Here is a 13,622-nt window from a genome sequence, read left to right as displayed (position 1 = left end):
TCTAAAAACCCACTTACAATTATTTTTGGATGCAATGTATGAACGACAGCATAATCAGAGTAAAATTTGGGTGTATATTGGTATTATAATTAACAAAGTATTCAGCAGCTAGAGAGGTTTACCGTCTGTCTTGTTCTGTTGCATTATCTCTTCGATAGTTAGGTATGTTACTTCTTAGTTCCAACCTTAATACTACTTTTATGTACAATTGATACAGTTTCGATTGACATAGTACAGTGCAAAACAGGCAACTCTTGCCTAGGCATGGTGCTGAGTCAGTCGATACTAATAATAATATAGGATCTAAATGTAAAATGTTGTACACACATATTTTTGAATAAATTTGAATTTGAAATATCAATCATTTTTAAAAATTTTGACAATAAATAAAAAAATATGGCATCCATAAAACATTGCCGTTGTGCTTATTTTTATTTATACAGGGTGTTGAACTTGTTACGATTTTTATATAAAATTGGTTATAACTTTGTAAATACCCTGTAACATAACAAACCTTTATATTTTTAAAATAAGAAAATCTACGGTTTCGTTTTGATTCATTTCCCCTTTATATTTTTGTGATGGAGAAGTCACCAGGATTTCGAATATAAAATACAGGGTGTTCCATTTAAAAAAAACATAAGTTTGGTCTGCCACTATGTTATCGAACAACCTGTAACATTCTCACTAATTTTGTAATGTTAAGCTCAAAGTTGACTACAATTTTTGTTATTAACTTTTATTACTACCCATTACTATAGCGGATCTACGAAGCTTTATCACACTAATCAATCACCCTGTATATATCGATACATTTTTGGCAAAGTAACGTAAGTGACATTTTTGGCGAATCATGTTTTTCCATTAAACAAACGCTCTTATTGTTTAGAAGGTACTGCCGGAGTGTTGTAAGCCTAGACATATTAAGTTTGAATTAATTCTAGGCTTATTACACTTTGGCAGTACCTTCTAAACAATAATAGCTTTAGTTTAATGGAAAAACATAAAATGTCACTTACGTTACTTTGCCAAAAATGTATCGATATAGTCCGTCCGCTATAACCTTTCCCATGCTGTACAATTCATTTTCAATCAAATTAAGTCAAAATATAAAGTGAAACATACGCCGATGTGTGTAGTATATAGTATACAGCAGCGATTCTCAATCTTTTTGAGTCATGTACCACCAAATAATTTTTATTTTTTTTTTGGTACCACCTATAAATAAAATACCTATCTAGCTAGGCGATCTAATTAACTACAATAGTGCCAATAGTGGTGTTGATTTTGGCTGTTTTAAGTTTTGTGTACCACCTCAACTAATGGAATGTACCACCAGTGGTACATGTACGACATATTGAAAACTGCTGGTATACAGTATTAGGACCGTGCAAGTTCGGCAAAGCGACCCCTATTTCTACGCTTTCCAACTTTATTCGCACTTTTAATTATATTGTCCAATTATATTAGTCCTGGTTACTGGATAATTGTCAAAGACAGCCCAAAAAAATAATAAGAAGAAAAAATAAGATTCAGGTTATGTTATCAAAACGTAAACAATTGTATGTAGTAAATAAAATTAGTTATTAAAATGCAGTACAGCAAGCAAAATACAATTAATTAAATTTACCTTTATATAATAATTGCATATCATATCAATATTGTGGAGCAATATATAATTTTTCTGCTTCAATGACAGAAGGTATGAAATATACGTCAATTTGACAATTTGAATTGACAATATGAATTATTTAAGATAGTTGCAATACTTCTCCGCGACTCGCGTACGATCGTTTCTCGTTTCCTTTTCAAGTACTTGCACACCATGAATACAAAATGTATATACACATCAACGTTCGTTTCACTGTATGTTTTGACTTAATTTGATTGAAAATGAATCATACCGCATGGGAAAAGTTATAGCGGACGGACTATACCTACCCAAATGGCATATTTTACAAAACAGAAAAACAAAAATCAAACTATGTGAGTTCAGATGACCACAGTGGCTGACTGTCAGCACAAATCGGCTGAGTGGCTGTATCCAGCGTTGATAGGGCAAGCTTAGTAAATCTCTCAGGGGCTGACTTCCAGCAGTGTCGTATGAATGCTACCGCTTACTCAGTTGTCCAGCTACTGTGGTCATCTGAATGCACCCTATGTAATATATAAAAAATGAATGTAATATAATAATATCAGAAGAAGAAGACCCGAAATTCAATGTGCCTCCAAGGAATATAGACACATATATGCATCTATATTCCTTGATGGTTCTTAGATAAACCAAAAATCTTATTCAATACATCAGTGAAATATCACATTCATGATGTAAGATACTAAAAAATGAAGAAGATAAATCATTTTCTTACCAATACTATACTCCTCCAGTTCGTTTTTTATTTCAACTTTAATTTCATTAGATACATCTTCTAATAGATGGTTTTCTATTTTAATATCCTCTGAATCTGAACAATACTCATCTGATACATATTCCTGTCCATAACTGCTTTTATCTAATTCAGATTTAACTTCTATATTGTTATATTTCTGTAGAGAATCTCCTTCATCTTTAATATGTGTTAATATTTCTTGGTCCTTAGGGTCTTTAATATCTTCATTACATTCCATATTAAATTGAAATAAAAATATAATATTAAATATACCGAATATTTTACCAAAGATTTTACTCTCTGTGGAGGAAAACAAACACCAACACCAACAAACACTTTCACAATTCACAGCTTTCAATCAAGAATCAAGATCTAGATATCAAGAATAAGTTTGCAAATTGCAATTTTATTGGTTATGACACAGAATATGGTTAGTTATTCTGTGGTTATGATCATAGATATATAATACTCTAGATTGCGTCCTGCGATCTTAAAATGGGTGACGGTTGCGACAGAGATAAATGAGCCTATTTGGTCGGTAGTCTCTTTTTAATTTAAGGGGAATATCGACGACGTGAATATCTCACTTTATCGAGTAATATGTGTTGACAGTTGGAGCGGGTGGTGACGGGAAATGGTCTTTGGTCTTCGGACGTGGGTAATCGTGGTTCGAATCCCATACCAACTTTACTTTTTTTATTTTTATTTAATCAATATTGCGTTTATTAGATATTTTTACATCTGAAAAATGGACCTAAGTAAATCTAGCAGATAATAAATGTATGTATAGTAAGTTAATATTGGAATACATAATTTGTGAACTGCATAGTAAAATAAAAGTCATTCGTTATTAATATAAATTCGTCCTTATTCGAATGATGTGAATGTTTGTTTTGCTTCTACTTTTTTTAAAAATTGTAACAATAGTTTCATAAATAAAAATAATGTCTAATTACTTATAATTGAATCGGTCATTTCAAAAACAGCAAAGTCCACAATTTTCAGAAACTAACTTTTTGAGAGGAATAGACTCCTTTAAGATAAACGTTGTGTGCAAAAACGACACCAGTCCAGTAAAAACATTAGCAACAAAACTACAATATAACTCTGAATTTTGATGTCATCCATTTCATCCATCTTTCGACTATTAGTTAGTTTTCTTTGCTCTTCTGTAAAATTAGGAATAGTACGTGACTCATGTTGGTTTTGAAATGACCGATTCAATTAATAAATCGATGGTACATTATGTTGATATTAATTATTGGTAATTTTTTACGAATATTTTTAACAATTACTTTATACTATTCTACAATTAACTTATTAAAAAAATAACATTGGCTTTTATATTTTTAAAAATCTATAGGTACCTACACAGTTTTTCTTATTTGTTATATATTTCTTTGGATAGATTTACTTTAGAGATGTAATAATATCTAATAAACGCAATATTGATTAAATAAAAAATAAAAAAAGTAAGGATTGGTACGGGATTCGAACCAGGATTATCCACGTCCGAAGACAAACGACCAGTTCTCGTCGCCATCCGCTCGAACTGTCAAACCATCTAAAATACTCGACGACAGAGTAGGATAGTGACGTCGTCGATACTCCCCTTGAATTAGAAAGAGACTACCGACCAAATAGGCTCATTTATCTCTGTCGCAACCGTCACCCATTTTAAGATGGTAAGGCGCAATCTAGAGTATTCTATGGTTATGATATGCGGGGAGAGATTAAATGTCCAGCAAACGACGGCAATGTTGCCAGATTCCTTTTAGCGGGAATTTTAAAATTTTCTTCTTCTTCTTCTTCTTCCTTTATTGGGTTATATCCCTCGGGATAATTCGCCCAGCTTACACCAGGGAAATACTCTTGTCTTGCTCTGGGCAGTCGAATATTTCCAAATATATATGTTAAAGCCTCAATTTTTTTTTTTTTTTTTTTTAATATATATTAGCAGGAACATCTTCGTATAGGGCCAGACAGTCCCTACAGGAAAGGCAATATTATACCATAAGGGTTAAGGCTTTTATCATTTGGAGGTCCAATATCTTTTTATATCTTTATCTTCTTAATTTTTTTAATTCAAATTTGGGAATTGATTAATTTATAAATTAAGTTTGGCTAAGTTAAGGAATTTAAGGATCAGGTTAATCCTACGTGGATTAAGGTTGGACATAAGTAGGCAAATTTCAATGGGAGTAGGGATATTTGTCTTGGCTAATTCTTTATATAGGTCAAAATTGGGTGACATATTTATAGGGCACTCAAAAATCAGATGATTTAAGGACCCAACTCGGCCACAGTCACAATATGGGTCATCTTTTACTCCTATCCTGAATAGGTGAACTGGAGTAGCACAATGACCTGTCCTCATTCTAATAATGGTGGTTATATGTCTTCTGTCTTGGTATGCAAAATTGTGGTACCAGGGGAGTTTATCTATCTGACCTACAATTTTAGAGTAAAATGAATTATTTCGATTTTTCCCCTGCCATTCTTGCTTCCACCGATTCCAGATGGAATGCTTGATGTCTGGTAGAAAGTTGGAATAGTGAAGAGTGATACCAGCAGCTACATTTAAGGTTCTACCTATATTAGCTAGTTTATCAGCCACCATGTTCCCTTTAATATTCGAGTGTCCTGGAATCCATGCCAGACTAATATTAACGTTATTTTCTTTCGCTTCAATGATGCCTCTCTTGGTCATGAACGATGAATGTTCTGTTTCCATAGAATAGGTTGATCTGCCTATTTTCTGTAAGGCACTTTTAGAGTCCGAGCAGATGATTGCTTGTTTAATCCCATTTTTCAAAATAATTTGGAGGGCATGATTAATTGCAACAATCTCAGCCGTACATATTTGGGTATACTTAGGTAGTTTACTGGTATAAGAATAGTTGATCTCTCGGCTAAAGACACCAAAGCCTGCTGATCCTTCATCATCAACCGAGCCGTCCGTGAAGAATTTGGTGTGACTAGGTTTATTTAGAATTATTTTTTGGAGTTGAACTGAGGCAAGTTCATCTGAACGATTAGATTGGATATTTATGATTGGAATTGTTGATAATTGATGGTCTAGTTCAAAGTTATGGCATGGGTATAAGTCACTTAAATATAAGTTGGGATAAGTACTTTTAAATTTGTTTTTTAAAAGCACTAGAAATGGAATACTTCTGTTTTTCCAATGATTTTGGTTCCTTTGAATTGCCAAGTCTAACAGGTCGAGAGCGGAAATAATTGGGTTGCCAATTAACATTAAATTTTTTAATATAAATTTAGAGCTAAGCCATTCCCATCTAGATTTAAGCGAGATCTGATCACTTTCACTTAAGAGAGCATGAATTGGAGTAGATTTCATGCATCCAGTTATAATTCGGATACTTTTGTATTTTAGTTTCTCCAATCTTTTAATTAAGGAAGTTGGACAATCGAAAATTACCTGGCAGCCAAAGTCCAGATGGCTCTGAATCAGACCATTGTGTACAATTTGTAAGGTTTTTGGATCACTTCCCCAATAAGTCCCACAAAGAGCTCTCATCACATTCAGGCCACGATTTACTTTTAGTTCTATTGAGTTTACATATGAATTCCACTTTAAGTTTTTTTGAATATTTACCCCCAGGTATTTGACTGAATCCACCCAACCAATATTCTGGTTACAAAATATTACGTTAGGGGGAGAGATTTTCGTGTTTCCTTTTGTAAATAATATTGCAGAAGATTTGTTCTTAGACAGATTTAAATTGTGGTCTAGCAACCATGATTCCATCTGAATCAATAATTTATTTACATTAATTACCAATTCATTAATATCACTCCCTCTAATCAGAAGAACCAAATCGTCTGCATACTGAATTAGTTTGCATGAAGAGGGGATTAAATTATACAGGGAAAGACAATATAGGTTGAAGAGGATAGGGCTCAATGGGGAACCTTGGGGTAGTCCCAGACTTGATTTTCTTGGGCCATGGGTTTGTCCCAGTTTGTCTTTGACAAATAGCTCTCTATCATTTAGAAGGCAGAAAATCAAATTAGCCAGTTGGGTTGGAATGTTATACTTTAATAATTTGGAATACAAGAGTGATATATTGACATTATCATAAGCAGAAGAGATATCTAGAAATATGCCAACAGTGTATTGATTTTGAGCGAAGCCTATTTGAATTGTTGAGGTGAGGTATGTAAGGCATTCCGTACAACCTCTACCCCTTCAAATCCTAGTTGTAGTGGATTAAAAATCTTATTATGTTCCACAATCCACTCTATTCTATTCTTTATAAGAGTTTCGAGCATTTTGCCTACACATGAAGAAAGAGCTATTGGTCTAAAGTTTAACGGATTATTACAATCTTTATCTTTTTTGATTATAGGTAAAATTACTGATTGTTTCCACTGAACAGGAACTATACCCGTTCTAAAACTTTCATTGAAAAGTTGAATTAATAACAAAGATCCAACAACGGGAAGATTTTTTAACATTGAGTAGGAAATCTGATCCAAACCAGGAGCCGAGTCAGATTTAATTGAGAGGGAGTTCTGATACTCGTCGAGAGCAAATGGCGGTTCTAGGGCTTGAGGAGATCTAACCAATACTTTATTGACAGCGGAAAGGGGGGTTAAGCAACATAGAATTTCGTGGGATATAGGAGTAGAGGGCAATTGTGTATATATTGAAGGTTTCGAAGCCGATACCTTATTAATTTTCTCCCACACAACTTTTAGAGGAGTGTTTCTATTTAATTTACTGCAAAATAGTCTGAAACTATTTTTACGTTTTGATTTTAGGAATTTTCTTGATTTGGCTATATTCTTTTTAGCCTCGATATAGTTTTCCATTGAGGGGGTATTTTTAAATTTTTTTAAGGCAGACACTCTCGCAGAGACGACTTCAGCACATGAGTCATCCCACCATGGAATGTGGTATTTGGAATTATTAGGAGGGTGAAGCCAAGGTATTGTTTCATCAGCTACCGATGATATGGAGTTAGTAAAAAATTCGTAATCTTCCCTGGGAGAAGCTAAGAAAATGCTGTTTAAATTGTTATGATAAGTAGACCAATCAGCTTTCTTTAGATTTCTTCTTTTACATGAATGCGGGGGAGATTGAGGACATACACCTATCTGACATATTATGGGGAAGTGGTCACTAGTTCCAGTATCTGAAATAGTGGACCACTTGCCCACACTGGCTGCCGCATCGACTGATGCCATTGTTAGATCTACTACCGACTTACTGCCTCCTGGGGCCACCAGTCTAGTTGGGGACCCATCATTGAGAAATACTAGCTCAAGTTCCTCCAAAGAATCAAAAATAATCCTACCATTGTGACTGTCTCTAGAACTACCCCATGCCTTATGATTACAATTTAGATCACCCATGATTAAAAATGGCTTATTAAGTAATTTAACAAGGGAAAACCAGTTGGATTTGGAGATAGAGTTGTCTTGTGGACAGTATATATTAAGAATATTCAAATTAAAGTTAGGGAGAAATGTGAGTTGGAATTGGACATCATGATTGAAGCCTGGATTGGCAATTTGAATTTCCCTATAATCAATATTATTTTTGATAAGAGTAATTAATCCGCCATAGCCATCCTCTCGATCTTTTCTGATTATTTGATACCCTCTACATCTTATAACATGTTGGTTTGAGAGCCAAGATTCGCTAATAAAGATTATATCTGGGTTAAGGTTTTTTATAAGGATTTTTAGATTGTCAGAATTAGTGTTATACGAACGTATATTCCACTGAATAATAGTTATCGGAGTGTTAGGATTCATTATAAAGAGTATGTTTGCTAGACCAAGGAGTCAAAAGATCTCGAATCCTCAGGCTCGAGATCCTCTATTCCCCTCCGACCCTGGTTTACATTTGTATTGAAAGGTGATACACTTTTGTTTATGCTAGTCTTTAGATCTGCCATATTGTAAGGAATGGAGTATGATTTTGAGTTTATTAAGTCCCCAATGAAGGTCATGACGAGCTCCCTGTGAGATTGGTTCAGCATAGACATGGCCTGATTGAAATCCAAATGAAGTTGGGATAAAGATTGTGAGTTAGTGATTTGAGAATCAGAGTGAGCAGGATTGAATTTTGAAGTCGAAGGCTCATTTATTCTTCTACCTGATGGATTAATAAGTAGTCTTTGGTGGGAGATTTTATCATAACCTGTATTTTCTTGTATTGAAGGTCTTCTTCTTTTTGGTGGAGATTGAGTGACTTGACTAAAAGGTTTTGAATATTGAGCTGAGGCTGCAGACCTCCTCTCCTGTGGTAAGATGCCATTAGAATTATTCTGATCGCTATGTAAGGGGGGGAAATCGTTTATGTTTAAAGATGAAATATTATGGATCCTAGGAACCTGCTGACTTGCCTCATAGAAAGATAGATTAGAAAAGGACATTAGATCCTTAATATCTTTTTGTCTGACTCTCTCTCTACAATTACGACTATTTGATTCATGGTCAGAAGATTTGCAGAAAATGCAATATTTTGTACACGTATTAGATGAAGAATCCTCATGAGAAGTTCCGCATCTAGCACATTTCTTTTTTCCTCTACATTGGTTCGTAGAATGGCCATAAAGTAAGCAATTTCCACATTGAAGAACAGGGCTGATGAATGGTGTGACCCTCATTGGTAGTTGATATATGGAAATTTCTTTAGGAATAGTTTTTCCTGAAAAAGTTATGCTAATAGTTCCCGTGGAGACAAATTCAACCTTTGAATCCACTTGTACTCTCCGGTTCATTCGCTTTACACTTAATATCTTACATAAAGCCAAGTTGGTTTCTGATGCCTCCTTTATTTCTTCCTCTGTGAATCTTTTATTAACTCCCCTTACTATACCCCTACAAGAAATCTGATGAAATGGAATGAACACGTCATACCCTAGGGCTTCCCAATCTTTCCTCACAACGAAATCGTTGGCTGCTTTTCTAGTGGCAAATAATACCCCTATCCTGTTTTTACCTTTTCTACTGATTTTGGTGATGTCTTTAATTTTTAAAACAGAAATAGATTTAGCTATACTTAACACGTGGTAATCTCCAATATTTTTATCCTGACCCTGGACAAATACTTCATAAGGACCTATGTCGGTCTCCGAAAATAGTATTTGTTTTTTTCCTTTAAGACTTTTCTGAATAATTGGAGGTTGAGATTGACATTCATGTTGGTTGATTTTATTAGGAGGGTCAGGTGGTGGAGGAGGATCGGGAGGAACTTCTTCCTCCATCTTATGCGGCAGATTGACGAATTTAAAATCTATGCCAGTCGATGCAAATTAGAAATTAACAGGGAAATATAGATAGTTTTGGTCCTTACCCTTTGGATGAGTCGTCCGTTCACCTCGAACGATAATCACAGATTTGTCTATTTTAAGTTTTCTTCCAAAAAATCAAATGTCAAACACAACAAAATTCACAACAGATAATACACAACAGAGATATCGCAAATGCAAACGATAATATCGTGTCAAGACGTAAATAACGTATAACGTTCTATTTCAGCACAGGCAACAAGAGAGTTATCGCAAATGTTCTGGGGCGGGGCTTAACGTTATTATGACAACCGACGTTTAGTATTACAATGTAACCTAGAAATTAATTTTGAGGAATACTGTAATTGTTTTTTATTGAAAAATGAATTTGGATATTGAGCTGGTTGACATGCATTTTAATTTTAATGATTTAACCAACAATAAATATAAATAGTTAGTATAAAAATAATATAAAATATCTGAATAAATAATATCCTAACCACAAAAAGTAGTCTATTGTAGACAAAATAAAAATGCACGTGTTTCCCAACATAAGATGATTCACAGTATTTAGTTTATAAAATTTGTATTCTATACATTATTTTTATGTTTCATCCCAAATGTCAAATTAGCGTTAACGTTATTACCGTCCCTTATTTCAACCTAAATAGCGGGACACGCTATCCGGTATTAGCGTAACATTCATTCTGCGCTTGCGTACATGTCAAAATAGCGTATTCCGCTATTAGCGTGCGATAAAAATGCATTTGCGATATCTCTCTTCACTGCGAAAAGAAGCCGAGGCTGTTCATCCCAGCGGACCTCGACTTCTTATCAACGATAAATAAAAAATTAACAAGAATTAACAACTGTTTTCACACTAAATTAGGTTTGATGAGGTTTTTTTAGCAAAAATTAAAAACTGTCAACTGTGACGTTTTCAACCGACCTCTAATTTTTTCATTTTAAAATTTTATAGCAGTTTGGTTTTAAATTTGACAGTTCTGTTTTCTCAAGTCAAAAATCTTAACCTTACTTTTACAAGTGATTAGGATTATTATTATTTTATTTACATGTAAATTGAAACAATAAATATTGAGCTGTGCCATAATTTCAAACTCATTATGTTGCAGTCTTTTCCAGTTGATAAAATTGCAATTCAAAAACTTTTAGGTAGGTACCTGTAACTTCCACATTATTATTTATTTTTTAAGTATTAAGGCTGATGTTGATATCAAAAATTTAGATTTCAAAGATAGTTTTATGTAGGTAGATACTAATAGAGTAATACTAGATAATAGATTAGATACAAAGTAAGCTGTAAGTAGTATAACTGCCCATGTAATCACCTGTTATGTTGTTTTTTTAGATTTGCACTGTATGGATGGCACAGGAAGAGTACAAGAACATGAAACATCTTATTATGAATGTATATGTATGTGATCCTCAAAAAATTATTTTACAAAACAAGATAGAGAAAGAGTTTTAAAATCCCAAGGATCCTGCAAAATGTTTATTTGGTGTACTAGTCGAATAATAGTATCTAAAACTATTGAAACTATTTTAAAACACATTACAGGCATGAGGATGACATAGAGCACTTACATAAATACCAAAATCAGATAAATATCTCTTCAAAGTTTATTTTGAGACTTTCTTCAAAAATGTAAGTAAAATATTTGCATATCGACGGCGGAAAGGCAGGACTTAGTAACTGAAAAAATTTTATAACATGAGTTACTTCAGTTTTCGCTTTAGAATAAGTGTATCAGCAGCTATTAAACAGCGATTACAGCTGGGAAAGTTTCCGGAAGGCTTCCAAAAGGCTTTCCCAGCTCTAAAAGCTGTTTAATAGGTGCTGATACACTTATTCTAAAGCGAAAACCGAAGTAACTCATTTTATACAAATTTTTCAGTTATGAGGTCCTGCCTTTCCGCCGTCGATATACACAATATAATTTAAAACAAGAATGTTACCACTAAACCACTTTTTAAATATTACTTATGAGTATTTACTACAGTTTACAATTTCACACTAGTGTGTTTCATTCTCCTATACCTATATTTTACTTTTTTAGTAAACTTCAGACTGTTCAGGATAGCATAATAGCATAGGAGGCGAATTAAAAAGAATTAATTTACGTTACAAGAAAAGATATCACAAACATTAAACTCTCTTATGGCATTGATTTGAAAGATGGGTATATGTACAATGATCATGCAACCAGTGTTTATTTTTGGGTTGGATGCTTACAGACTCATGTCCAATATTATTTTACAAACAACATTGCATACTAATGGATATTCATTCTGAATTTATTAACATTTATGATTTTTGTCTTATTTTCCTTAATACTGTGCCAAAAGGAAATGTTAATTAAGTTTGGTAAATCCTTTATCGCAATCGATGGAACTCCTGGGCTCAATTCCTATGACTTTGAACTTATGACAGTATTAGTAAAAGATGAATTTGGGAATGGATTTTGTACTGCTTTCTTATTTTCAAATAGAAAAGATAACTACTTTAATTTACCAATTTTTTTTAAATACATGTCTGTGTTGGTATTATATGTATAGTCAAATGTTTTCATATCAGGCATAAGCGACACCTTTTACAATGCCTCGTCAAATGTAATGGGTATTGCTCCTAATAGACTGTTAAGTGCCTGGCACATAGATAGGGCATGGTAAGTAAATCTTAATAAAATATCTGATTCTGAAAAAAATCCTATTATGTATACAAGATGTATTAATGATGGTTTAGAGAGTATTAATAGCTTTTTGGGTAGACTTCTAAGTGATGCAGATACACACAATTTTAGTAAGTATTTCCAGTAGAACTACTGCAATAACATCCAACAATGGGCCTATTGTTATAGGAAGGGGTTGTGGAATTAATACCAATATGACCATTCAAAATTTTCATAAAATTTTGGATAAAAGGGTATCCATTAGTTGTTATCAGTTAAGTTTAAAACTTGGCACTCATGGAGAGCTATACCATAATATATAATAGGTATATCTCATAATATTACATCTCATATTGTTCACTACAGTCGTAATGAGTGAGCAATATGAGATATAACATATTATAGTATAAGTCTCTGTGCATGACCAGATTAACATGTTTGGTGCCCATCTCGAACAAGCTCCACTTGGCTGGTACCACATACTTAAATCATTTATTTAGTTACACAGTACTACTCACATAACTTATGTGTCGTCAGTACCTTCCGTAAAACCTTCGTGATGCTACCCATACACGTCATGGCCACTGAATGTGTTAAAGCTTGTTAATGTATTAGAGTTATACTAAAATATATATCTTATATTATATTGCCTTAAATAGAAAAAATATCTTATTTAAATTGTATCCATGTAAGTTTTGATTTAATGAAATAAACCTTTTAATCAAAAAAGTGTTGTTTACTTGTGTACACCCAGCAATATCCTGATCATAGATAAATAATATAGTATTACCGGATCCTGATATGCAGACGCCAATAGGGCTTTTCATCGATTGTCATTTGTTTCGAGCTTCTGTTATGAGTCACATAATATTAATGTATCTACGTCATACGTCTTTGGTTTGTATCATTGGTATATACCAATAATGTACGACGTAGATATATTAATGTTATGTGACAGAAGCTCGAAACAAATGACTGTGAATGAAATGCCCTATTGAATAGGGCTTTTCATCGATTGTCATTTGTTTCAAGCTTCGGTCAAGTGTCACATAATATTAATATATCTACATCATACGTCTTTGGTTTGTATCATTGGCAATATCAATAACATATGACATAGATATATTAATATTATACAACACATGACAGAAGCTCGAAACAAATGACTGAGTGAAAAGCCCTATATCATGTAAATACAAGTCATAAAGATGTCTTTCTACGGTTACAATTTCACAGCCTAAAGACATCATTTAAGCCATCACAAAATGACTGCA

At 33.4% G+C, this 13,622-nt stretch overlaps 1 protein-coding gene and 1 long non-coding RNA gene across 2 annotated transcripts in view; one reads left to right on the top strand and one right to left on the bottom strand.

Annotated features, from left to right (window-relative positions):
• LOC126886328 (zinc finger protein 208-like) overlaps positions 1-13,622 on the bottom strand; it is a 118,609-nt gene that overhangs the window by 27,123 nt on the left and 77,864 nt on the right. The window contains exon 6 of the mRNA XM_050653201.1: positions 2,370-2,741. Within this exon, the coding sequence (XP_050509158.1) occupies positions 2,370-2,741 (372 nt within the window). The remainder of the gene's footprint in view (positions 1-2,369; positions 2,742-13,622) is intronic.
• Positions 10,633-13,142, top strand: LOC126887333 (uncharacterized). The gene is made up of 3 exons (XR_007699019.1): positions 10,633-10,831; positions 11,028-11,324; positions 11,737-13,142. It is a non-coding gene; the product is annotated as an uncharacterized LOC126887333 (long non-coding RNA).

The sequence above is a fragment of the Diabrotica virgifera genome, chromosome 6, assembly GCF_917563875.1.
Source record: "Diabrotica virgifera virgifera chromosome 6, PGI_DIABVI_V3a".
NCBI classification, from domain to species: domain Eukaryota; kingdom Metazoa; phylum Arthropoda; class Insecta; order Coleoptera; family Chrysomelidae; genus Diabrotica; species Diabrotica virgifera.
Note: the sequence above shows the minus strand (reverse complement) of the source record. Positions and strands in the feature narration are given on the sequence as shown.